This window comes from Heloderma suspectum, chromosome 1 (genome assembly GCF_057233095.1).
Source record: "Heloderma suspectum isolate Gila_16-S chromosome 1, 16-S_ref, whole genome shotgun sequence".
Taxonomy (NCBI): domain Eukaryota; kingdom Metazoa; phylum Chordata; class Lepidosauria; order Squamata; family Helodermatidae; genus Heloderma; species Heloderma suspectum.
In genome coordinates, this window is record NC_139458.1 from 433577814 (window position 1) to 433603403 (window position 25590).

At 48.9% G+C, this 25590-nt stretch overlaps 1 protein-coding gene across 7 annotated transcripts; it reads left to right on the forward strand.

The window, feature by feature from the left end:
• Window positions 1–140: 140 nt before the first annotated feature.
• CTSB (cathepsin B) lies at window positions 141–24747 on the forward strand. Of its 7 annotated transcripts, none has more exons than XM_084829353.1 (12): window positions 141–197; window positions 676–782; window positions 1167–1220; window positions 9829–9981; window positions 11558–11643; window positions 13301–13415; window positions 15128–15246; window positions 16210–16295; window positions 17815–17961; window positions 18931–19047; window positions 20640–20768; window positions 22793–24747. In XM_084829353.1, exons 3-12 carry the CDS (start codon window positions 1179–1181, stop codon window positions 22888–22890), a joined length of 1092 nt encoding a protein of 363 aa, XP_084685479.1. In that variant the 5' UTR covers window positions 141–197; window positions 676–782; window positions 1167–1178; the 3' UTR covers window positions 22891–24747. The 7 variants fall into 7 exon arrangements, with proteins under 7 accessions (XP_084685479.1, XP_084685486.1, XP_084685482.1 ...); XM_084829360.1 differs by having other exon boundaries at window positions 9833–9981; XM_084829356.1 differs by lacking the exon at window positions 1167–1220.
• The last annotated feature ends 843 nt before the right edge of the window (window positions 24748–25590 follow it).

Here is a 25590-nt window from a genome sequence, read left to right on the forward strand (position 1 = left end):
CCCATGACGCAGCCGTGGGGCGGGGAGGGAGGAGGGAAGAAGTCACGTGCCGGGGTTCAGGCGCCGCTGCCGCAGCTGGCGGCCGAGCCCCCGCGCGGGGTGAGTCAGCGGGAGGAGGGGCGTCGGCGGCCGGCTGCAGTAGATAAGGGCGGGCCGCGGGCCCGGCCCGAGCCGCGCAGCCTCCGCGAGCATCCCAGGTAAGGGGCCCCTTCCGCGGGCCGGGGGGCCCCGCTCCCAGGCACGCGTCCTTGGCATCCCGGGCTCGGCGGTCTGCAGCTCGTCCCCCGGGAGGGCAGCCCTGCCGGCTGAGGCCGATGGGCGTTGTAGTCCGCCCCCTCTGAAGGCGGCTGCTGCAAGGGCTGGAGCGGCCGCCTGCGGGTCGGCGTGGGAGCGCTTTCCCGGGAGCGGGGGGCTGCAGCTCCCATCGGCCGCCGCCCCCCCAGGCAGCGCGGCAGATGGGAGCCGCGGCCCCAGGGGTCTGGAGGGCCTCGGCTCGCGGAGAGGGCGGGATCGGGGGCGAGCCTTGCTTGGGCCGCGGCCTGGCGGCGGCGGCGAGGAGGCTGACTTCCTAGTAACAAAACGTGCGCCTTTGACCTGCGGAGCGGGGCCCGCGGGAAGGGGCGGCCGGACGCCGCCTAAGGCAAGCTCCGGTCGTGATCCAGCCTTTAAACCCAGGGGCGAAATCCAACGCGAGTCCTACTTGGAGTAGGCCGATTGAAAGAAAAGCAAGTCGCGACCAGCTGAAGCCCCATTCATTTCAGTGGGTTTGCTCCAAGTAGAAGGTACGTGGGTTTTGCCCCGGATCAGCGCAGCGTGCCTTCCTGTGGTGGTCTGCGATCCGGAGCAGCGCGCTGTGCCTCTCGCGGGGCAGGTGCGCCTCCTGGCACTGGGGTGGTGTCCTTTGTGTTCCCCTCTGTAAGAAAGCGGTTTAGCTGGGTGGGGGGAGAGGAAGTCGGGGGTACAGGGATCTGTGCCAGGGCAGCGGAGGAGAGGGGTGGATTAGATGCTTGCCTCCATCTGGATGGCTTTGGGGATGGACCAGGTGTTCCACCTGTGCGTACGCACATGCACACACTCCTGTATTCTGTGATAACTAAGCTGGGGTAATGACCTCCTTCAACCAACACCCACCGAGCCCCGTTCCGAACTCAGGAATTCTGTTTCAGATGTACCCCTGAATGGAAGAGGTGGGGCCAGACCCACGCTTTCTCTCTCGAAAGGTATATTAAGCTGCCTAAAGGGCAGTGTTAATTATCCTTAGCTTGCCCCACTTTGAGGCCCTCCGGATGGGTTGGACTGCAACTCCCAGCCAATTGGCTGGGGATGATGGAAGTTGCAGTCCAACCCATCGGGGGGGGGGAGGTTTGGGGCAGCCTGCTCAGAATGGCCAGGTCAAGGTTCACAACTGGGTCACGGCTCTTATTTTGTTTTATTTAAAATAGTTCTTGGCCGCCTTTCGGGACAGAAGCCCTCCCAAGGCAGCAAACCTAATGCATGTTTGGGCTGGAGGTGGGTTCCAGGTCTGAAGACCTTCACTCTAGACCAGGGGTAGGGTGGGGAGAAAGAAGAATGATTGAGTTTCACTCTGGGTGGTTCACACTCTGTTCGGGCTTCTGCTGTTTAGCAGCAGCAACAAAAAACACTGGTCAAAAAGCTCTAATCCAGGCTGCTTAAAGTAAGCATGGGGTGGGGGGAGACCCAGAAGTGAGGGGGGGGTTTATCTGACTGGACTTTGAGCTCAGTTCAGGTTGTTGTTGTTGTTGTTCAGTCGTTCAGTCATGTCCGACTCTTTGTGACCCCACGGACCTTAGCACACCAGGCCTTCCTGTCCTGCGCTCTCTCCCGGAGCATGCTCAAGTCCATATTCATTGCATCAGTGATGCTATCTAGCCATCTCATCCTCTGCTGTCCCCAGCATCGGGGTCTTTTCCAGAGAGTTTTCCCTTCGCATTAGGTGGCCAAAATATTTGAGCCTCAGGACACTGAAGACTAATTCTTGGTCTGAGCCATGTGCTCAGAAGCACCCTGCTCCTTCGTTGCAGGGGCTGGATCCAGACTTAGTCATACTTAAGAGTAGGCCCATTGAAATAAACAGCATTTAAGTTACCCATGACTAACTCAAGTCTCATCAATTTCAATGGGTCTACTCCAAGTATGACTAGATCTTCATCCAACCCTACCTGGTATGTTGACGTCTATTTTGCACCTAGCACCACTTGGTGGGCTTTGAATAGCATTCCCAGACCTGCCTGCCCTGGATGGGTTAGACTACAGCTCCCATCAGCCCCATCAGGGGCTGATGGGAGTTGTAGCCCATCCCATCTGGAGGGCCCCAGGTTGGGGAAGGTGACCTTGAAGTTCTAGCAAAAAACAAAGCGAAAGTATATCCAAGAAGCTGGCACAGCCCTGCTCTGGTCCAGGGGCAAACAGACTCCAGGTTTGTAGGAAGTCCTTCATTCCTGTTCTTACTAGGATGTGGAAGCCTGCCAACCAGACCCAAAAATAATGGTAGGGCGCAATGGTGTAGAGTAGGTGGGGCCTGTTCCCTGCTGTGTCTCCCAAGTCATATAACTGTGATGATCTCGATGAGTGGGTACATACCTACTTCCAAGTGACTGCAGAGCTGAGATTCGAACACAAAACTCTACAACTGGCTGACAGAGCAAAGTCACGGCATGGCCCAAAGCAAGTGGTTAGCGCTTGCATTCACAAGTAAGCAACTCGGAGACTGAGAGGGATGGCGTGGCGGCAGCTTTAAACTTGCCATTTCACGAAAGGGCAAGTTGTGCTTAAGTGTTAAGTCCCTTTTTACAGACTGGGGACACCAAGGCTCAGAAATACGCAATTTGCTCATGGATCAGGCAAGCTGGTTTGTGTAGAGCTGTATGTTGCTAACGTTAAACATTTGGGAGTCATTTGGATGTACTGCAAATCGCCCAGAAATATACCAGTAGATCCCAATGTCCATTCCCTAGACCTGGGACCAAGCATGTGCTCTATAGGGTTGCACAGTGCTGTGATGTTGGGTTGAACTGAGGAGGGAGATGGGGGAACGCCAAGGACATGTTGTAGTGTCTGAACTTGAAATGAATGGCCTGTTCCTAAATTGGTTTACTCACCTGGAAGCGAAGTGGCATTTATGTGCTGGTAAGCTTACTTTGGATTGCAAGTCAGATAATCCAGTGGCCATATTTATCCAGGACGGCCCTGCCTTTTTCCATTGCCTGGGGCATTTCTATCTCTGCTTCACCTTGAGGAACTCTTTTTGAACTGTTCTTCTGTACTTGTGAGCAGGTTAGTTAGCATGGGAGAGACAGGCAGGTGTTTTCGTTTTGAATGCCTAAAAGCAGAATAGGCCTGCTAGTCCACATGAACGCTGCCTGATAAAGAACAGGAGTAATGAAGGCAGGCTGACGGGGCGCGGCCGTCTATGCTCAGTATTTCTGGTGGCAGATAAGTCTGGACAGATGACTGCCTGAGTGCCGTTGGGGAGGTGGGGGGGGGGGACAAAAGTGTATGGGGGTGGGGAGATAGAAGCCTCACTAGCCTGCTGTGTCTCCAGGAGTGTTTGGTGTGGCTCTGATAACTTGAGCAATAGAGAAATGGGTTTTGTGTGGTCTGTGTTGCTCGGGCTGCAGAGGCATGACTTCCTCGTAGACCTGATGCTCTGCCAAGTAAATGAACTCTGTATGTAATTTCCATGGAACTCTGATGTCATTTCCATGAAATGCGTGGGGGGGGAGAAGGTAAACAAACAAAGGACAACCCTGATTTGATTCAACCAGTGCCTGTGGCGCTGAGCTTGTGGCGCTGGCCTGCCATCACCTAGGGGCTAGGTGGGTTGGCAAGTAAGTTGGCAAGTTGGCAAGGGTTGGTTGGTGGGTCAGCAAGTAGGTTGCCCCCTGGTGGAAGGAATTAGACTAGTGGTCCCAGAATTCTTTCTTTGGGGGGAGGAAGGAGAGAGACAGACTGGATGGCTTTAAATGCAGTAAAAAGTGGGGAAATGAAAATCCATGTTCCCGCTGTTTACTAACAGTGCAGAATTTGGTTACTAGTTCCTTTGAAATATGGCTCACTTGGTAAACTTCATAAGGAACTAAAGTTGATCTTCCCCTGCACCCTGAAGCAAGCTTTGCCCTACCCCATATTGCCAGGACTAGGGGACCCTTGGGAGTCCGTAATAATTCCCTCCAGTCAAAACTGTTGTTTTTGTGAGACACCCGTTAATGTTCGATGGACCCTGATGGCAATTGCAAGTAAGGAACTGGGGGGGGGGGCGGCGTACCCCCAAATAAGCCTTTGGCTGCCCCACCAAATCGTACACCAAATGTCCAGGAGCATGTCTTGTAGAACATGCCGGTGAATATTGTCCGGCCCAGCACTTTAGGTGCAAAAGGTTGTCAAGGTTGTGTGCCCAAGTACCAAATAGCCCTTAGCTGACTAACCAACGTCCCTCTTTTAAAAGGATCAACCATAACTATAAACATAGCGCAACAACACAAACAAGGAGAAGTTGCAAGTTGGTTGAGGCTGTTTTAGATTGCAAAGGGGGAAATGTTCCTTTTGAGGCCCTTTTTCCCCTGTTTTTGCTTTGTAGAGCTTATCTATAAAGCTGTGTTGATCCAGTGTCTGGTTTCATTTCTCCCCGCCCTTCGGATCCTGTTAACTGTTGCCGGACTGGAGCTTTACATTATCTGCAGTGTGATCTGACTGCATTATTCTTTGGAACTGGGGGATTGGCAAATGGTACGTTGGTTTTGCTGGCGCTTCAGATGTGCTCTCAAGCTTTCCTGTGTCCAAAAACAGAGTGTGTCCCAAAGTATGTGTTTCTGCTGAATCCTGACCCCCCCTCCCCCTACCATTAAAGCTGAACAGGCTGGGAGTTGGTCTTGGTGTGTGAGGATGAGAATGTTCCTGCGGAGCACGCTTGTGGTATGCCTGTGAACCCCTTCCTCCAAAAATGAGAGCTTCAGCTATTGGGCAGTGTAGAAATGCAATACGTAACATAAGTAAATAAATAAAAGGGTTCTGATATGTGAAGTGAATGTTTTTTGTGTGTGTTTTTTAGAGAGTTGGACAATCAAAATTCTAACCCAGTGTGTTCCCAAGGCTTCAGTAGGTGTCCGTGTGTGAAGCCCATGGCCAATAGCAGGAATGCTGGGAGTTTTATTTATTATTACATTTATATCCTCCTATTTTCCTCTGATGGAGGATATTCTGGAGGTGACGGACTCGACCTTGGGGGAGCTGGGGGTGGCGATGGCCAACAGGAAGCTCTGGCGTGGGCTGGTCCATGAAGTCACGAAGAGTCGGAAGCGACTGACCAAATAAACAAATTTTCCTCTTGCAAGGAACCCAAGGTGGCTTACATGATCCTCCTCCTCTCCATTTTATTCTCACAACAACCCTGCAAGTTAGGTTAGGCTGAGTGTGTTACTGGCCCGAAGTTGCCCAGTGAACTTCATGGCCGAGTGGGGACTAGAACCCAGCTCTCCTGAGTCCCGGTCCATCACTCTAACCACTACACCACACTGGCTCCCAGAGCTGAAGTCCAAAACATCTGGAGAGCTACTTTGTGCCCACCCGTGGCTTATCACATGTGTACCCTTTCCTTTCTCTAATGAGCTCACTGATGTGTACGGCTCTCCTCTTTCCTGCCACACATGCTCATATTCTCGCAACAACCCCATGTGGTGGGATTAGCCCAGTCTTCCCCAACCTGGTGCCCTCCAGATGTTTTGGGCAGCAATGCCCACCATTCCTGACCATTTACTATACTGCCTGGGACTGACAGGTGTTGCTGTCCAACACATCTGGAGGGGCCCGGGTTGGGGGAGGCTGATCGCCATGTTAGAAGCAAGGCTGCCTTGAAGGTTATTTCTCAGACTAGGAATTTCCTAACAGAGGAAGCTGCCTTATAGCGAGGCAGACCATTGGCCCATCTGGCCCAGTATTGTCAACACTGACCGGCAGCAGCTCCCCAGGGTTTCAGGCAGGATTCTTTCCTTGCCCTACCTGGAGAAGCTGGGGATCGAACCTGGGAGCTTCTGCATGCCAAGCTGGTGCTCTGTCACACTGAGCTATGGCCCCTCCCTACATTCAGAGGCAGAACGGGGCGAGTAACAGCTGAACAGAATGAATGCCCTGCAGATGTCTGGAAAAGGTGAGGAAGAGCAAGGTGTGATAGGCATGTTAGCTGACAGTATGCGCTTGAGCATATGCGTACAGGTACATGACACAATAAAAATGGAGTTACACTGTCACCTGTAAAAACGGCACAGCTGGAAGCTTTTCGGCTTGCCAGTCTCCAGTTCTGGCTAGTTGGCAGCCTCAATGTGCAGTGCATCTGTGTAACTCTTTGCATTGTGTTTACTTGGATTATGGCTCCTTTCCTGTGAGCTTCCCCCCCCCCCCTGCGCTGTCCACAGGGCAGATGCTGAGGGTTGCACAAAGTCCACTTTGTTCACGTCTTGGCTCAGTTTGGATTTGAATCCAGGTTCTGCATGAGCTGTAACTCTGTGTACCTCAAGAGGATGGATACGCAAGCCCTGGGGAGAGCAGCTGGTGAAGCTTGTTGCCCACCAGCCATAAATGGGGGCCTGCCTCCTACAGTCCCAGGTGAGCAGCAGAACCAGGGAGGTCCTCTGAGCCCCTCATAGGTCACCACGTGTGGTAGTGGGGGGCTGACTTTAGCTTGGTAGGTAGATGGGGGAGCTTTGTTGTCCTGTTCAGTATTTCTTGGGGGGGCGGGGTGAAGCAAGACTTCAGAGCGGAGCAGATGGTGGCCGAGACCTCCTCCTCCTCCACTCAAGGTGAGGATTGGGATCTTGTGCTTGGCAGAAGACACAAATGTTTCAGAACCTAGAAATTGACTGGAAGGTGGGTTGGGGGGTGAGGAGAGAGGCTTCTATATTTCCATAAAATGATGCTGATTGAGGTGTCTTTGGTAATATCAACATTGCGTCTTCCTTTCTGGTTCTCAAGGGGAGGAGAAAAGTAAGCACGTGAATTATGGGAGATCAGTTGCCAGCACTCATGAACCGTGGCCTATTTGTGTGGATTGCAAGTGCCACTAAAACAGAGAGAGTTTGCCAGGCAGTAGTGACTGGTGTGTGTGTGGGGGGGAGAGAATGGGAAAAGGCAGGTAAGCAGGAGATAAGAGCCCAGGTAGCAATTGGAATATGTGTGTTGACCTTCTACAGTTGAGGGAGGTGAGAATTTATACCTTAAATGCACAGCGCTCACCATGTCTGTCTATCTGAACAAGCTTTAGGGTGGCCAGATGCAGAAGAGGGCCAGCTCCTGCATCTTCTAATGGCTCATGCATCTTTTAATAGTTGTGCATCTCCTGAAATTCCCTCTTCACGTATATTTTATTTGGAATATTTCTTACTTGCCTTGGGTTTGTTTATTTTAAATCAAACTAGACAAGCCGTTCCCCAGCCTGGGTCTGGGTTTCTCCGTTTCTCTCATGGTTAAAAAAGGGTTTGCAGCTAAGGTAAGCAAGGACTGGCCAAAGAAGGACATAGAAGAGGCGACTGAGAGTACCACAACTATACAGCCAACCTTGTGACCCGGGGGTTTCATTTATTCAGCTGCTAGCAGAGTTTCATTTTAGAAAGCTGTTCTATGTCACAGCTGGCCAGTCTGCATGTGTTTGAAATGAAGAAATGGATAGTGGTTTCACAAACTGCCAAAGCATCTGAGTCAATGCATCTTTCAGTTCCGCAGAGTAAGTGAAGCACAGAATAATGGGGAACTGTTGCATTGGCCTTTAAAGTGCTTTGTAGCAAGGTTCTGAGTTGTAGAGAGCATTTCAGGACTGCTTTGGGATCAGTCAGGTGTGTGTGTACCTTGCACTTAAAGGAAGAAAGAAACAAAGAAAGAAAGATCTCTGCCCCAAATTATGTGGCAAGAGAAGCTGACTTTGATGTAAAAATGGTGCAGATCAAATTTGCATCATTTGGCTTTTGCTTGCCATAGTCATGAAGTTGGCAGGATACTGAAGTCCTGCCCCAGCTACTAGATCTTATTTGGCCACCTGGCTTTGAAACCTCTGCAAGCATCACTTTTATACTTTCAAATGAGTCTTTCAGCCATAAGGACTAGAAACGTGCACTTTTAAAGGAAAAAGAAAGTTCAGATTCCCAGGAAGCTGGATTTGGCACTTGGTATCCGATTCATGCCCCCTCCTCAGGTTTTACTAAAAAAAGTTATGCAATCAGTTTGGCCCTAACAGGATTGGGTGAAAGGTTGAGCGAAAAGTGATGGTGTATTTCCTGCATGCAGCTTAAAACTCTTTGCATTTCAATTAGAAACTACATGATGGGTTTTGAGGTAGCCGGCAAGCTGTCCTATCTTTTAAATGAGGGCAAAGAGCTGCTAAAGAGGTGTGCTGGTGCCTTCTCTGCCCCTACACCAGACATGCCAAGGTCATGTTGGTGCCACGGAAAGGCTACCAGCCCCAGATTTATCTATTTTTTGACTGCTAATAGAGAAGATTCTGAGACAGCTGGCTGGTCAAACTATGCCCGTGTCTTAGGAGTAGATATGTGAAGGCCCAGAAAAAACTGGGAAAATTGGGGGGAAATTTGGGGAGATTCCCAGCATAGTTAGTTCTTTCATTCCTTATTAAAATTATTGATCTAAAGTATATTTTACTGATAGACATTTATGCTCGGTTTCCTAACGTGTGAATCACCGTTGTGCATTCTTGACAGTAAATGTGCATTCCTGACAGCTTTGTTTTTTTGTATAGAAGTCCTGTGTTTCTGATTCTGTAACAGTCATTTAATGTAGTTCTGATCTATTCAGACAATAATTACAAATATACTGAGTTTACTTTTAAAAGTTTTAAAATATAATTATAATTTTATGAGCAAACCGCATCATACATAAAATAACTTTAAGAACAGAAAGGCTGCTTCATGTTCCTAAAGCAGCCCTCCCCGACCTGGTGCCCTCAGGATGTTTTGGACTATAGTGCCGAGCATTCCTTACCATTGGCCACACTGCCTGAGGCTGATGGGAGATGAGGTCCAAAATATGTGGAGGGCACCAGGTTGGGGAAGGCTATCTTCAAGCAACAAGTGACTTTAGATCTGGAAAGAGTGCTTAAAAAATTGCTTATTTTTCCATTTTTCTGAAATTTCAAATTTTTCTTTAAAAACTTGGGGGGGAAACAGTTTTTTCCCATGACCTCAAAATTTCTGGAAATTTACATCTCTACTTTGAAGCATAATGCCCTAGCCCTCGCAAGTGTGCATCCGGACTATACCATTTCGGGGCGGGAGGCTTGCTTAATTGAATGGTCCTCTGCTCCCCCCCTTCTTCTGCACACAGGATCTCCCCCTGACATGCTTTCACATGGTTTTCTATGTGGAAGGACTTCATTTTTGTATGGAGGAGTATTCAGTCATGTGATCTGAATCCTGAAAAGCAGAGTGGGGTGAGAAGGGAGGGAAGCAAAACTGAAAGACCACTTGCTTTTTCCTCTTTCCTCCCCAGCCCTCTTTCCTTTGCTGACGTGTCTTTTTTAGATTGGATGCCTGCAGGTGGCATCTTGGTTTTTTTGATTGATTGTAAGCTTTTTTGGCTGAGGAGTGAGATAAAAATGCTTTAAATCAATTTTAATGAGCTCATTAACTCAGTCTTGTCAGGAGTCAATGATTACTCACCTGGCTGCTTGTGATGAGTCTGGCCACATCAGGGAAGCATTACTTTTATATTTCCCTTGCCAGGACTGAGGAGATTGGCAGCTTCCTGCTCATACTTATATGGTAACGTATTTCAGCTCTGCAAATACCTAATCATCTTTTTTTTTCCCAGGTAGCCCCTCAGGGTCCAGTCTCCAAAATGTGGTGGTCCGCAGCAGCTCTCTTTCTCCTGGTGGCCCTCTCAACTGCCCGTAACTTTCCCAACTTCCCTCCCCTCTCTCACGACTTGGTGAACTACATCAATAAACTCAATACCACCTGGGAGGTGAGTGGGCGTCTGTCCCCAGTGCTTGCATGGAGTTGATGGGCCCTGACATGGAGCCATTAGGCTGTGGTCTGGACTACAAGGGCATCCAACTTAATTGACATCCAGGTTTATTTGCTCCCTTCCCCCTTACTTGATGGACAAAGCAGTGAGTGCATGCACATCTGTGTACACACACACACACGATCTAGGGAGATCCAGGTGCTGTTTGGCTCAAGGAGCTGCTTCCTTGGGAAGGAGCCATCCTTTTGGCCTCAGAGATGTGCTTCGGTTCAGATTTGGGGCACTGCTCCCTCACCAGAGAGCCGGTCAGCGTGAGATGTTCGGTTGCCAACAGGCTGACACATCTTCACGAAGCTCGTAGCTCGTGGGGGCTGGCTGCAATGCCCCAGGCGGTGGCTGGCGCCTCGAAACTTCTAGGCATGCAGAGAAGAGCCAAGCGAGATGTGGCATTAGTGTTCGTGGTTATTAAATGGCAAAAAAGCGTGGGGAAGATCTGGGCTGGGACTGTGGCGGGTGCCAAGGGTCAGTTCCTCTTTCCTTCTCCCAGCTGCTGCCGTTTAGTAAATGAACCACAGTCCTGGAACTACCACTTCTGTGGCTATCATCATGCCCAGTTTGGCATCCAAACCCCATGGCTTCTAGATCGGGGGGCGGGGGGGGGGAGGAATTCTCTTTCAGAGAAGCTCTCAGGGGGCTGCATTCCAGAGGCAAAACGGGCGGGACCCAAAATACTGGCCCAGTTTAGCTTAAACCCCTGGCTGCCAGTAAGGAAGCCTTAGGAGAGGCATTTCGACTTCTTTGAGCCAAGCGACACATCGCACTAATCGCATAGCTGAGGGCCAGCTTTTTCTTTACTCCAGTGTCAGTGTGCATGGCCCCGCTTAGGATCGGGAGCACCACACATTTCTGTGGAAGGCACTGTATCCCGGGACAAGAACGGCCTCCTTCGGACGTTCTTGTTCACTGCTTCAAGCTCCTTGCCCTCTCTAGGCCATTCTTCCTCCACCTGGTGCCCTCCGGATGGGTCCAGCCACAACTCCCATAATTCCTAGTGCTGGCTGGGAACTGCGGGAGTTGCAGTCCTACGCAGCTGGGGGGCACCAGGTTGGGAAAGGCTCCTCTAGGCCACTTTCTTGGTGCTCCTCAATACACGCGCTGTCCCAGGGTGCAATGCTGCCTGCCTTTTCGACCAGCCAGTTGCCCGTTCCTGAGGGCAGGGCAGGCCTCTGACCCATCTGCGGGGAGATACAACAACTTCGGACACAGCTGCTCCTTATTTGCAAGCAATGAGAGCCAGTGTGGTGCAGGGGCTAGAGTGCTGGATGGGGAGATGGGGGTCCTAGTCCCTACTCTGGCACAAAGCTCAGTGGGTGCCTTTGGGCCAGTCACTGACTTTCAGCCTAACCTACCTCATAGGGTTGTTGTGAGGATAAAAGGGAGAGGAGGAGGCTCGTGTATGCTGCCTTGGGCTCCTTGGAGGAAAAGTGGGGTAGAAATTCAACAAATAAATAAAGTGACATGGGTGTTCTTGGCTTGCAGGCTTTTAAAATGGCTTCTCTTTTCTTCTTAAAAGGCCAGGCACAACTTCCGCAATGCAGACTACAGTTACGTGAAAAGGTTGTGCGGCACCTTCTTGCACGGCCTCAAACTGCCCCAAAGGTGAGGTGTTGACTCCCCTTGTTACTTGCGTGTACGTGTGCTATAACTTCAGACCTTTCCAGACAGAGACTGTTTTGTTTTGGCTTTCAGGACTGTCTAACTGATGACAGTTGTTGTCTTAGAATGCTGCTGCAGGTAAGGAGAGGGCTGTAGCTCATGGCAGCGGGCATGTTTTCCCTGCAAAAGGTCCCCGGTTCAATCCCCGGCATCTCCAGGGAGACCTGGGAAAGACCTCTGCCTGAGACGCTGCCAGTGTACACCAGGAATGGGAAACGTACAGCCCTCCAGATGTTGGACTGCAGCACTGACTGAAGTAGCAGTCCACCAACATCTGGAGAGTCGCATGGACCAATATTTGATTCCGTATAGGGCTTTTTCTTGGGGCGTGCATCCTTGGCTTTCTTGTTTTTTTTCAACTTGCCAGGCATTTAGCAGAAGTGTAGTTTGGCTGGGAGAGACCTGTGACACACGTAATAGGTGCCTGTGATAACGAGGCTAAATTCCATCCCCACAGCTAAGTGCAGAAGATGGCTGTGCTTGCTGCTGTAAAAGACAAATCAAGGGCACTTTTTCACAGCTTCAGGTAGCTGACTTCTAGGAAACAGTTACTTTTTTGACAATATATGATGCTTACTGGAATGAAACCTGGTCAGGTATGCTTCCAGATCAACCCCTTTTGTATTTTACTCATGAGGACTAGTGCTTTAATCAGGGCTAACAGGAGAAAAATTTATTTGGGGCAGGGGGTAGTTTTTAGAACATCGCCTGCTTCTTAGCTGCAAGCTTTTAAAGCAGCTTTCAGTTGTACTCGTGCGGCTAGCAAGTTTCACGAATGTAACCATTGGTGTACTTTAGTGGTTAGAGTGTCTGACTAGGACTGGGGTGACCGAGCGGGGATTTGAACCCAGGTTTCAACTGCTTACTGGGTAACTTTGCAACACTTGCCACTTCTCAGGCTAGGATGAAATTATTATTATTATTATATTTATATCCCACCTTTTTCCCAATACTGAGACTCAAGGCGGCTTTACAGCATTAAAACTTAGGCAGGAGAGACATCAATGTATACTGCCTTGAGCAGCTTGGAGGCAAGGCAGGATATACATAAAAGGGAGAGCGAGCAGGGTGCAGTGGCTAGTGCCAGAATATTGACCAAGGAAGACCTGGGTTCAAATCCCTTTTCAGTCAGAAAGCTTACTTGGTGACCTTGTGCCAGTCATTTTCTTTCAGCATAGCATTTCTTTGCAGGGTGTATATGAAGGGTGGATGAGGGGGAGTTCGGATGTATAGACTTAAAAAAAAAAACAACCCTCAATGAATGAAATGTTCTTAATTGGGAAAAACCTGCCCAAATAGCCATGTCTTGCCTATCTTTCTATAGATTTTCTAAGAAGCTAAGCCTGGTGGGCTTCTCAAGGAAGCAGATTCCATAAAGAGGGAGGGGGGGGGCAGAACTGAAGTCCCTATTCCTTCCTGCCATTCGCTTTCCTCGAGAAAGCAGGACTGCTCCAAGCCGGAGGGATATCTTTAAACCTTGACTTGACTGGGCATCATCTTACAGGTGCCTGAAATTCTGGGACAAGCAAGAACAGGCTTAACCAGAATGTTGTTCTGCTCTTTCCTCTTCTTCCCCGCTATCCCACTTCAAAACAAAAAGGTTTGAGTTTGCTGACGACTTGGTCTTACCCGAGAGCTTCGACTCCCGCAAGCAGTGGCCAAACTGTCCGACCATCAACGAGATCAGGGACCAAGGTTCTTGCGGCTCCTGCTGGGTAAGGCGTGGTCCTTCCGCTAGAAGATGGCATGGGGAGGGCAGAGCAAGCAGGACCAGTTTGCAAATGCTTGGTGGGCTTTCGGAACTCGTGTCAAGTATTGCTTCTTTGGCCTGAGGGTCCGGCCTGTCAAGAAGCACACTGGTTGCATAATCAACATACGTCAGCCTTCTCCAACCTGGCACCCCTCGGCTGTGTTGAACTACCACTCCCATCACCCTGGGGGTGATGGGAGTTGTAGACCAGCCCATCTGGAGAACACCAAGTTGGGGGAAGATGAGTGTATGGAACTGGTTGCTGCTGTCCACCGGGTAGGAGTATTTCCTATCTGGAAGGTGGGGCAGAGATGTCTGCGAAGCGTTCCGGTGTACCTGTAAGTTAAAAATCAGATTGGAGCCTCAGCACCTTCTATTTACTGTGTGTTTTTTTAAGGCTATTCGCACAATTCTTCATTTGCATGAATAGTTTTGGATCTAGTTTGGCCCTAATACTCCAGTCATGGACGGATGCCTCCCTCCAGAACAGCTGGCAGGAAATTGGGCACAGTTTGGACATAGATGGGGTTAAACCTCGCTGATACCTGCTGAAGGAGATTTCCCAGAGCTTGCCCAATTCTCCTGTAAATCCAGCCCCCTGATCTGCCTCTATAGGCCTAGCTTAAGACACGAACTTGTGCACTGCCTTGATATGTTCTGAGAACATAGCCATTAATGGGAAATCCATGCATGAACTGATGGGAAACCTTAAAGATGGCTGCTCGTGTGTATGCGCGCGTGTGGTGTGCAATATGGTCCAGATGCCACCATTGTCCCATTCAAAAACCACAGCAACCCCGATGTGCCTGGCTAGCGTTTGGCATGCGCAGAATCCAGCCAAAATGAATTTCTTTTAAACTGTGTTTGATCTGATTGAGGGAGAGTAGTAATTTCTCGCCTTACAATCAACGGAGACTTAGTTCTGGGTTACAATCTTAGTTCTGGGTTATTATGGCTGTTTTATTGATGCCTGTGCTGTTTTGTTGTTTTGCATTATAATGTATTTTATTGTTTTAAATACTTGCATTGCATTTTGTACTTTTATCTGTGTTAAAATGGCATTGTGGTGTGTGTGTGTGTGTGTGTGTGTGTGTGTGTTTAACTCATTGTAATCTGCTCAGAGAACATTAGTTTTGGGGTGGATTAGAAATGACTCGATAAATTGAATAAATAAATAGAACTTTAACATTCCTAATTTTGATGGGAACAAATCTCATTTATTTTGTATTTATAGAAGTACTTCTGTTCCAGTGCTTACACACCTCTTAGGGCAGCTAACAAATCATGCAGTAAAATGAAACATAAACATGGTTGTTGTTCAGTCGTGTCCGACTCTTCGTGACCCCACGGACCATAGCACGCCAGGCCTTCCTGTCCTGCGCTCTCTCCCGGAGCGTGCTCAAGTCCATATTCATTGCATCAGTGATGCTATCTAGCCATCTCATCCTCTGCCGTCCCCTTCTCCTTTTGCCTTCAAACATAAAAATACACATACCAAAAAAAACCACACACCCAGACCTGCAGAATTTCCAGTGGGAGGAGAAAAGGAGAAATGAAAATGTGGAGATGGATGGAGTTTCATGTGCTTGATTGTAGTTTGAGCTTGGAGTAAAGCCAACTGCTCATGCTTTAGGAGCTGCCTGGGCCAGAACTTACCCTTTGAATTGCCACCTGTAGGCATTTGGCGCAGCAGAAGCCATTTCGGACCGGGTTTGTGTCCACACCAATGCCAAGATGAACGTGGAGATCTCTGCAGAAGACCTGCTCTCTTGCTGCGGCTTGGAATGTGGGATGGGGTAAGTCAGCTCTTTGCCCTGACCTGGCCTCCCACCCCTTAAGAAGCTGACCCATTCAGGAGTAACCACTGGAAGGTTCATCGATGCTACACGCCTAGGGCTGCGCAGAGATAAAGAGCTTCAAGCCAAAATGGAAATAATGTTAAATCAGTATCTAGTAGCTGCTGCTACTTTTTTCTTTTTTACTCTGGAGTAGGTACGGGGGGGCAGGCTGATCTGGATCAGGACCCTCCCATGGGCAGTGGAGAGCTTCTAAGATCTGGACTGAGCCCCCTGTGCCTACCCTAGAGTAAAAATGATGACAAAAGAAAGGAAAGTGGATAGGGAGACTTCTTTCTTGGTCTCTCATAATACTAGAAACCTAAGGGGTCATCCTATGAATCTGATTGGTGGGAGATTCAGGCAAAAGGAAGGACTTATTCAGACAGAGTTAAACTATGGAATTCGCTATTACAAGGTGTAGTGAGGGCCACCCATGTGGGTGGCTTTAAAAAGGGTGGTAGACAAAGTCCTGGAGGAGAGGGCTAAATGGCTACTAGTCCTGATGGCCATGTGCTACGTCCAGTATCGGAGGCAGTGAGCCTATGTACACCATTGCTGGGGAACATGGGCAGGAGGGTGCTGTTGCACTCATGCCCTGCTTGTGGGTTCCTGGTCGAGAGCTGATTGGCCACTGTGTGAACAGAATGCTGGACTAGATGGACCCTTGGTCTGATCTCCAGCAGGGTTCTTCTTGTGTTCTTGAATAGCTGTGATACAGAGTTAAAGTCATGTCTGTTTTGGCCCTCGGATTTCAGAGAAGGATGGATAAGAGCACATTAAGTACTTCTGTGGGCACTGGCCACTCAAAAGACTTTCCCAGTTGTCCATGTTTCTGCAGGCCTACAGTTAATTTCTTTTAATCCTGCCTGTTTTCCCCCTGGAGCCTCCTGGCTGCTGTGCATAATTGTTGCTCCCTTGCAGGTGTGAAGGGGGCTATCCTTCAGGAGCCTGGAAGTACTGGACCGAAAAGGGCCTGGTGTCTGGCGGGCTTTATGATTCTCACGTGGGTAAGTCATCGTCCACACGGAAACGCCTCTGCTGGTCCTTGGGCAGGGCGTGAATGTCCTCTGCAGCACCTTCTTGTTGTCTTTATCGCTGTGGCTGTGCCACTTTCGCTCCTCAGCGGGGCAAGTCGTGAGCCAGCTGCCCACTGGTACCTTCTGCCGTAATTCTTAGGCCGGGGGTCCCTGATCATTTTGGGCCCAGGGGCACATTTGGGAATTTGCAGACCTGCTGTGGGCACCACCACAAAATGGCTCCCACGAAGGATATGGCTAGTTACATAATGGCTGCCATGGGGGCCTGGCTAGTCAAAAGTAAGCTAAAGAGGAGGGTGGAATAGCAAGGCAGGGCAGGAGGGGGGAATAACGCGGTAGAGCGGAGAGAAAGAGCCTGCTTGCACTGGCTGCCTGTATGTTCCTGAGCTCAATTCAAGGTGCTAGTTTTGACCTATAAAGTCTTACGCGGCTCAGGATCACAAGACCCGACAGAGTGCTTCTCCCGGCGTGAACCGACCCATACACTACGTTCAGCATCCAAGGTCCTCCTCCAGGTGCCTCCTTTGGGGGAGGCTTGGAGGGCGGCAACAAGGGAGAGGGCCTTCTTGGTGGTGGCCCCCCAATTGTGGAACGATCTCTCCAACAAGGCCCACCTGGCACCAGCATTGTTACCTTTGGGGCACCGGGTTAAAACTGCCCTCTTCTCTCAGGCATTTGGCAGCATATCATGAGTTTTTATTCAGGTCCTGGATTGTCTTTGGGTGATGGTTTAAAAATTGTTCTTAGATACATGTTGTCTGTGTGTGTTCCGTCTGTTTATATGTTTGTATGGAAATGGTTTTGCACTTTGTATAATGGATTTTTAATGGCTTTAATTTCTGTGAACCACCCAGAGAACTTCGGCTGTGGGGCGGTATAGACTTGTAATAAATGAAATGAAGTGTGTGGGTCAAAAGGGAGAGAGAGAAGACTGCTGTAACGTTTTCCAAGGTTTTTCTTCAGACTTTTTTTTGAAGGGCACATTATGGGTAGAGCTTCATGGGTGCCATTGGAGGTCCCAGCAGGCACCTGTCTTAGGCCTTTGTGCATCTCTAAGCCTGGGCTGGGCAACTTGTAGGCCAAAACCTCTGGAGGGCCACAATTCCCAAGATACTTCACCATTGGCTATGCTGGATAGGGCTGATGGGAGCTGTAGGCGAAAACCTCTGGAGGCCACAAGTTGCCCACTCTAAATGTTCCACAGCACAGATCTCCAGCATCTGTGCCAGCAGGGGTGTGGCTGTGTTTCTCTGTGCCTTATGGGTCAAGAGATGCAGAAAGTCTGAAGAAAAGAGTCTTCTCTGTGATGGCACAAAGCCCCCTCTGTAGTATAAATACTAAATTATCGGCAACGGTGCTGAGTGAAAGTAGTAGAAACAAGAAAAGGAACTAGTCAAGGCAACCCAAAAGCCAAAGAGGAAGGAGTGAGGCATATTTAGAGTTAGAATGGATGGTGTTTAACTTCTGTGTTCTGGTTTCCATTCAACAGGCTGTAGGCCATATTCAATCCCACCCTGTGAGCACCACACCAACGGAACTCGCCCCCCGTGCACCGGCGAAGGTGGGGATACTCCTGAATGTGTCAAGAAATGTGAAGCGGGCTATTCTCCATCGTACCAGGATGACAAACACTACGGTAATGAAGCTGTGTGGCCCGGCGCTCAACAGGGCTTGTGAGCTGGGAATGAGTGAAATGGTTTGAAGTTTAATCTTTACATCCTTTTTTAGATTCGGACTCCGAGACAGTTTGCAGAGACCCAAGAACTTTGATGAAATGAAAATAGCCATGGAAAACAAATTGATCTTGCTAATGTGGACTAGTTTGAATTTTTAAAAAATCTGCACTTAATAATGATGTTTAATTAAAGCTAAAAAGCCTTTAGAGGCATAACCCTGTTTAGACAGAAAAAGTCCTACAAATCATAGCATTCCCCACCCAGCGTGGCTGGCTGGGCAACGCTGGGAGTTGTAGGACCTTTTTGTATCTAAACATTCATAGGATTGTGCCTTGAACTGGGAGTCCCTTTAGGACAGCGGTGGGCAACTTGTGGGTCTGCGAATGTTTTGGCCTACAACTCCTAGCATCCCTCCCCATTAGGGCTGATGGGATTTGTAGGCCAAAACATCTGGAGGGCCGTAAATTCCCTGCCCTTCCTAGGGTGTATGTGTTGCTTTGGGGCATGTTCTGGTAAGTTAAGCTAGTTCTGTGTTTCTGTTTTTCAAACTGCTAGACTGCCCTTCACCCACACAAGTAGGTTCCAGCACAGTGTACAAGCATAAAATAACACATCAGTATTGTAAAGCACAATAAAAACGTTGTCTATAAAACAAATGCGAAATTAAAACAAAACAATGCTCAAAACACCCCATGCAATCAACTACTAACATATTAAAATGTCTGGACGAATGGAAACATCCTAATCTGACACCAAAAAGGATAAGTGTGCTTCTAGTCCCTGTGATGAAGGAGGTTTGATAATGCGACAAGGAAACAATAGCTGCTGTCCTTTCTTCCTAGCTGCTACCATGAGCAGTATGGGAACAACAAAAAGGTTGCAAAATTTGAATGCTTTCTGACCTTTTAATCTCTTTTCTTTCTGTCCAGGAGTTACCTCCTACAGTGTCCCTTGCAGTGAGAAAGAGATAATGGGTGAGATTTACAAAAATGGGCCAGTTGAGGCAGCTTTTAGAGTTTACTCTGACTTCCTCATGTACAAAAAAGGTAAGCCTTGGGGTGGGGGTGGGGGGGACTTTATTGATATTCAGAATAGCCATGTTAAAATGGCATGAGAATTTTCGAGCACTTACGACTCGTCCCTAATTCACTTAGGTGTTGAAGAAAGGACGGTGAATTTGGGGTGGAGATGAGTGGAGCAAATTCAAATTGGCCTTTAGTGATGTTGACTTGGATAGTCTCCAAATATATACAACACTTCCAGTTATGGATTCTGTTGGATTAGGAGGGAGTACGTAGGCTCACTGCCAATGGCTGAGGGAAGTGGGGGGGTATAAAAAAAACTGAATTTGGCTTAATTGGATACTTGATAAGCTATTGTTGGAAAATAAGACGGGAGATTTAATGTATCCCCAATTTTAAAAGCCAAGCTTAGAAAATGCCTGAAATTCAGAGTCTTGTCTGCCCCATCGTGGAAGGCAGAATACAGATGGCTTCCCTGGTGATTTCACATCCAGACCAGATTAGCTTCATTAATTTGGCTGCATCATATCCCCTCAGGCCATACCCTGCAACCACAGTTCGGAACTGTGGATGTGTGCTCAGTGCTAACCTTCCTAATTTTAGTTCAGGATGTTTGGGTGCTCACTTACTCACAGCCTCCCCTTTCCATGACTGTAGACTGAGGAAAAGGATGGACTTTGAGAGAAAAGAGGCCCAAAAGGTGACATAGACCAATAGATTTAGGAATATTAGAATGTGTAATAAGGAGGAGGTCACCAAGTTTAGAAGAGAATTTGAGCTTAAGCATAATGGGACTTGGTGTTCCTAAGAACATAAGCAGAGCCCTGCTGGATCAGACCAAGGGCCCATCTAGTCCAGCATTCTGTTCACACAGTGGCCAACCAGCTGTTGACCGGGAACCCACAAGCAGGACATGACTGCAACAGCACCCTCCTGCCCATGTTCCCCAGCAACTGGTGTACGTAGGCTCACTGCCTCTGGTTCTGGAGGCAGCACATAGCCAACAGGACTAGCAGCCATTGATAGCCTTCTCCTCCTGATCGTAGGGTCTCAATGGCGGTCCTGTATTGTGAGCAGGTTTCCTTTGCCAGTGAAAGTGAGATCTTTTGCTGGTAAAGTACAGGTGTGAATGGTAGGCAGGATTTGTGAGTATGTCTTATCTTTGCTCGGCTGAGTGTGTGTGTGTTAAACTTCATCTTTCTTAATAAATGCATTTAGCTTATGTTACTATTTTAGTCCTTACTGTAGAATTTAAGTAAATCTGAGTGCATGTGAACATTCTAGCTTGAGTCCTCAAAGGAACCTCACCTACAACATCAGGGCCGAGCTGAGGCTGGTTAAAGTAAGTGTGCCCAGCTGTCCATTACCGGGGACCCTGAAATGTTAGCCTTCAGTTTTTCCCTTGTTGTTAGGTTAACGTTGCGAGGCAGCATACGCAAAATGGCAGCGGCAAACACCGTGGCAAAATGCAGGTTGATCAATCCAGGATTTGCTGCGGTTCTGTCTGAACAGGCCTCTAGCATCTCTTCTGAACATATTGCTTGAGGAGAATCCTTCAGCTTGCCTGTGAAGGGAGTAGTAATTCTCTTCTCCATTCCCCCTCTCCCTCCCCGTAGGTGTCTATCAACATGTCTCTGGGGAAGAAGTTGGGGGTCACGCCATCCGAATTCTTGGCTGGGGCGTTGACAGTGGCACACCCTACTGGCTGGTAGCCAATTCCTGGAACACCGACTGGGGCGAAAATGGTAGGCGAACCAAGTCTGTCCTGAGCATCTCGGGGGCTGGCTTACTAAAGTCCTCGCCTCATCCGTGTAGGCCCATATACCTGTGTCCTGAGAATAATAATCCCACAGGGGTGTTTTGTGGGCCTGAGAACTAGGAGAACTTGCATCTGTGCCCAGCCGTGTTGTGCTCTCTTTCAAAATAAATAAATAAAAGGCCCTTCTCATCCTCAGTATTTAATCAGTTCCCACTGTTCTGTTTGTCACACACCTGGGTATGTCAAAGAAGTAGAAAGAGGACAAATGAGGGAATGTAACCTGTTCCCCCCACACACATCCCTAAGGCTGTTGCTATGGCCAACTTCTCAACACCTAGACTCACCCTATACCGTCCAAGATGGAGGAATTAGGGGCAGGGGGTGTTGTCCTGCCCTACAAGGCAAAAATCTCAAGTTCTAGGACTTTCCTGCTGTACTCCAAACTGTCATGGATTCCCCTCAAGGAACTTCCAGTGCTGCTATTCTTGTGAAAACTATGTATTCCTTATGCCCCACTTTCCTGCTCTAATTTAAAGGTGCCTCTTGAGGCAGCTGACAATATTTCAATTTCCTTCCTTTAAAAGGGTTATTATTAAACCCGTTTTACTTTGTTTTAAATTATTTTTGGCCGCCTTTAAGGGCACAACCTGAAAATGCAGCAGCAGAGGGAACAACCTGAATCTGTCTTAACATTATAAACATTATTTTGAACTGGATGAAGCCCCTAAAACAGCCATCCATGACCTGGTACCCCCTAAAGGCTTTGAGTTGCAATTCCCATCATCCTGACCTTTGTCATGCTGGTTGGGCCTGATGGGAGTTGTAGTCCAAAACAGCTGCAGGGCACCAGGTTGGGGGAGGCTGGTGCTCTGATGTCAGTGGGGCAGTGAATCTGCTCCGGGTTTCAGTCCGAACTCTAAAGGAGTTTGGATAGTTCCGTTAGAGTTCTGACTGGAACCTGGAATGGGTTCACCAGCCCACTCCTCCATTGAGGCTGACCTATTTTATGGGCATTCAGTAAACATAACAAACCCAGAAAAGTGTAATCTTTAGGAGATGCCCCCTAGTTATTGGGAAGGGAGTCAAGTGAACCTTGTCTGTCTTCTCGGGCAGCAATAGCTCGGTTGGCTGTGGGATGCAAAGCAGGACCTTGCCTAAGGGAAGTGCTTTTTGGCGCCCTGTTTGTTCACCTTTGGGGGCCAAGAGCCATTCAAGATGGCGAGAATACTTGACCAGAAATCTTTAACCAGCGGCAGCACATAATCCATGCTGTTAAACATCGGTTGTGCACAAATAGATCCAGTGTGGTGCAGTGGCTAGACTGTTGGAGTGGGAGTTGGGAGATCTGGGTTCTAGTCCCCTCGGCCATAGAAGCTCACTGGGTGGCTTTGGGCCAGTCATAGACTCTCAGCCCAAACTACCTCACAGGGTTGTTGTTGTGAGGCTAAAATGGAGAGGAGGATTATGTACACCGCCTTCGGTTCCTTAAGGAGGAAAAAAGGCGGGATGTGAATGAATGAATGAATGAACGAGGCAATTCAAATCCTGTACCAGAAATCCTGACATATGTTCACTGGTGCAAGTTATGCAACCTTGTTAAAATTTGCATAACTGCTTTGCATAATTTTGGCCTTCCTGTTGGGGAAGAAAACTGCAGCGGACACCCTTCCCCTAGCCACTAGAAACCTTCTTGAACCACCTTGCTGACTTCTGAAATTATAACAGGTATTGGTTACAGTCGCTTTAAAACAATTCTTCGTAATCCAGAAGGACTAGAAACTTTTAAAAGAGCAAAAGCTGATTCTTGGGAAGCTGCATTTCCTTCAGAGTACCACATTTTGTGCTGCTGGGCAAGCCAACCTACACAGACAGGCCTGGCCTTAATCCCAACCTAACGTTAAAACCCTCCCTTTACCGAAAGGGAATGCGCACTTATGCTCAAGCTGTTGGCCTAACAGAGCTCCCAGACCCGGGGAAGCTTTGCCAAGGTGTTCTCTCAATTTCTCCTAGGCTTCTTCAGAATCCTCCGTGGGAAGGACCACTGTGGAATTGAATCGGAGGTCGTCGCTGGGATCCCGAAGCTGAGCGAATACTGGAAGCGCCTGTAATATCGTCCTCCTTCTGAAGCCCGCTGCTTCTGCAAATAATCAGTCGACTTTACCTGTGGAGATGGAAGCTGTGGTTGCAAACGTCCTGTGCTGTTAAGGCATTTTCGACTTCAGCTTCTTTTTTTATTAATGCCTTTTAAAAAGTCTTTTTTTGGGGTGATGGGGAATTGTGCAGTGCTGCTGACTTCGATGTGAGGCTCCCAGTCGATGCAGAACACACAGCTTTCCTTGGCCGTGCGACAAAATGGCAGGCGAGGCGCTGAAATGAAACTGACCGTACTAAATGGGGCAGTTCTGGAGGAATGGAAGAGCCTTGTGTGAGCAGAAGGACCCCCACCCAGCCGGTCGCTCTTTTTCACCTCCTGGGCGAGGCCGCCCTATTGTCAGTTTCGATTGCTCCAGTCCTCCAAAATGCCTCTTGCAGCAGAACTATTGCAAAGCCATGGAGTCAGAGGTGTGTTTAGGGCGGCCTGCGTGAGCTACAGCGTGGTGCCAAGTGGTAAAAAAAGGACACTATCTACTTCCACTGCAGTTGGGGATAGTTGTGCTCCAATGCCTGTTTACTCCATTTGTCCCGAGGTCTCTCAAGGGTCATTTGAAGGAACTGCATCTGGAGGGGATGCAGCAGTGGTGTATGGGAAGAGGGAAGCGTGTACCTCATCTTTCCCTTGCCCCACTCTTGCCCCTTGCTTGCTATTTCTCGGTCTCAACGTGTGCCTCTTTGGCCGGGGGAGGCAGCCAAGTCAAGGTCTTATTTCCAGCTGACCCCAGCTAACAGTGCAATTGGTGAAGAACGCATTCGTCTCAACACTAAACTTCAGTTTCCTAGATCGCAATCCTATGGGGATAGTCGGCCTCCTCTGAGTTCAGAGGCATCCAACTATCCAATGCAGGGTGGGTGGAGCGTGGAGGGGATCCTCTCCTCCATGCTCCAGCTCCTCCTGTATTTGTGGATAGACAGCTGATTTTGGCTGTCTAGCTGGGGCATATTGTAGCAGGGCGGGTGGGGGAGGCTGGAGGGTACGTAGGAAGCGATGGAACAACACTTCATGGTCTCCTCCCCACCCCTGGGAACACCCCCTTTTCACCCACTCTGTGCTGCACTTATGAGTGCGGAACCGGTGATGAACTGTGCCAGCTACAAAGGGGAGGGGGCGGGGGGGGCACGGCTCCCACAAACCAAAAAATCCTATGGCCGTCTAGACGGTGTCTAGCGACCCTATGATTGCTGCCTTATTTAGATTCAGCTTTACTGGATTGCAGGACCATCAAGGTTGTTAGTGCTGAAGACTTCTATCGAAATTGTACTTTAAAATGGGAAAGCAGAAATTAAGATACCTGTTCTCCTTTTCTTTTCAATGAGACTTTAGCGTTTGCTACTGCGTTTTGTTCTTCTCCTTTCTCTGGTTGGATTACTGCACTAGCTGGACTTGCACATAAACAGCCAATGACTTAAATGTTTTTAAAAATCTATTTTTACAATTGCAAATTAGCAGTAGGGAAAGCAAAAGACTGAAGATGCAGATGGTGAGTAGGGAATGTGACACAATGAACAGGGTCGGAGCCAGATTTTGATCATACCTTGAGTAGACTATGGAAAGCAGTGGGACTTAATCATGACCAACTTAAATCCCATTGATGCGTGGATCTGCTGTAGGGATAACTAAACCTTGATCCATCTCATAGATGCTGTTATTTCAGTAGCTTCCGGCTCCAAATAAATGGTACTTGTTCAATGCAAAAGGTCTTACACGTTTGGCTGCTGTAGCAATCATGCGTTTTTATCAGTGTGGCTTCAGTGTCTGTTTCTCCCCTTGCTCCAGTAATAAAGGCCTCTTACCACTTGTCCACAGTAAAGCCTCTTCTTTCTTCCTTCTGGTGGCCGGGAATGGCCGTCTTCGTATTTTTCTTGGCAGCAGCATGTGTCATGCTTACGCTGCAGGAAGTGGCAGCCTGCCATCACTCCTGAGGTTTTAGGGGCACGGCACGTCTCCACCCCTGATGGCTGTTGCAGGCTGGGAAACTGCCATGGCTAGGTGGTAAAAGAGCTGCCATGTCAGAAGTATTTGCAGAAACAATTACACTCATTGTTTTATTAGAACCAGGATTTCCTTAATGGACTCCCGCATGAACTGGGCAGTTGAAATAATGTAAGCACAATCAGGTCTGTTGAGCACATGCAGTGAAGGGACCTGAGCAGGGGAGACGGTGCTTCCACTGTTGGTAGGGTGGTGAATCTGCTCCGGGGTTCAGGCAGAACTTGGCTCTATCCAAGGTGCTTTGCCCCACCCTCCACTGCCTGTGTGGGAAGGGCTGTAGCTCAGTGGTAGCACACGCATGCTTTCGTGCAGAAGGCCCCAGATTTGATCTCCAGGTAGGGCTGGGAAGAAGCCTGCCTGAAACCCTGGAGAGCTGCTGCCAGTCAGTGTCGACAATACTGGGCTAGATAGGCCAATGATCTGACTTGGTATAAGGCAGCTTCGTGTGTCTCTCATGGATGGGTGATGCCTAGACGCTCTTAAGTTCCAACACGCTGCAGTTGTGGGGAGAGGGTGGGGCCAGGGGAAAGTGGGGTGGCCACTGGGGAACAGTGGAGGGCTGGGCTAGGTTTGGCCCACAGCCTGTGGCAATTTCCCCCCGTCCTAACGGGGTGGTGGTGGTGTTCAGTCGTGTCCGACTCTTCGTGACCCCATGGACCAT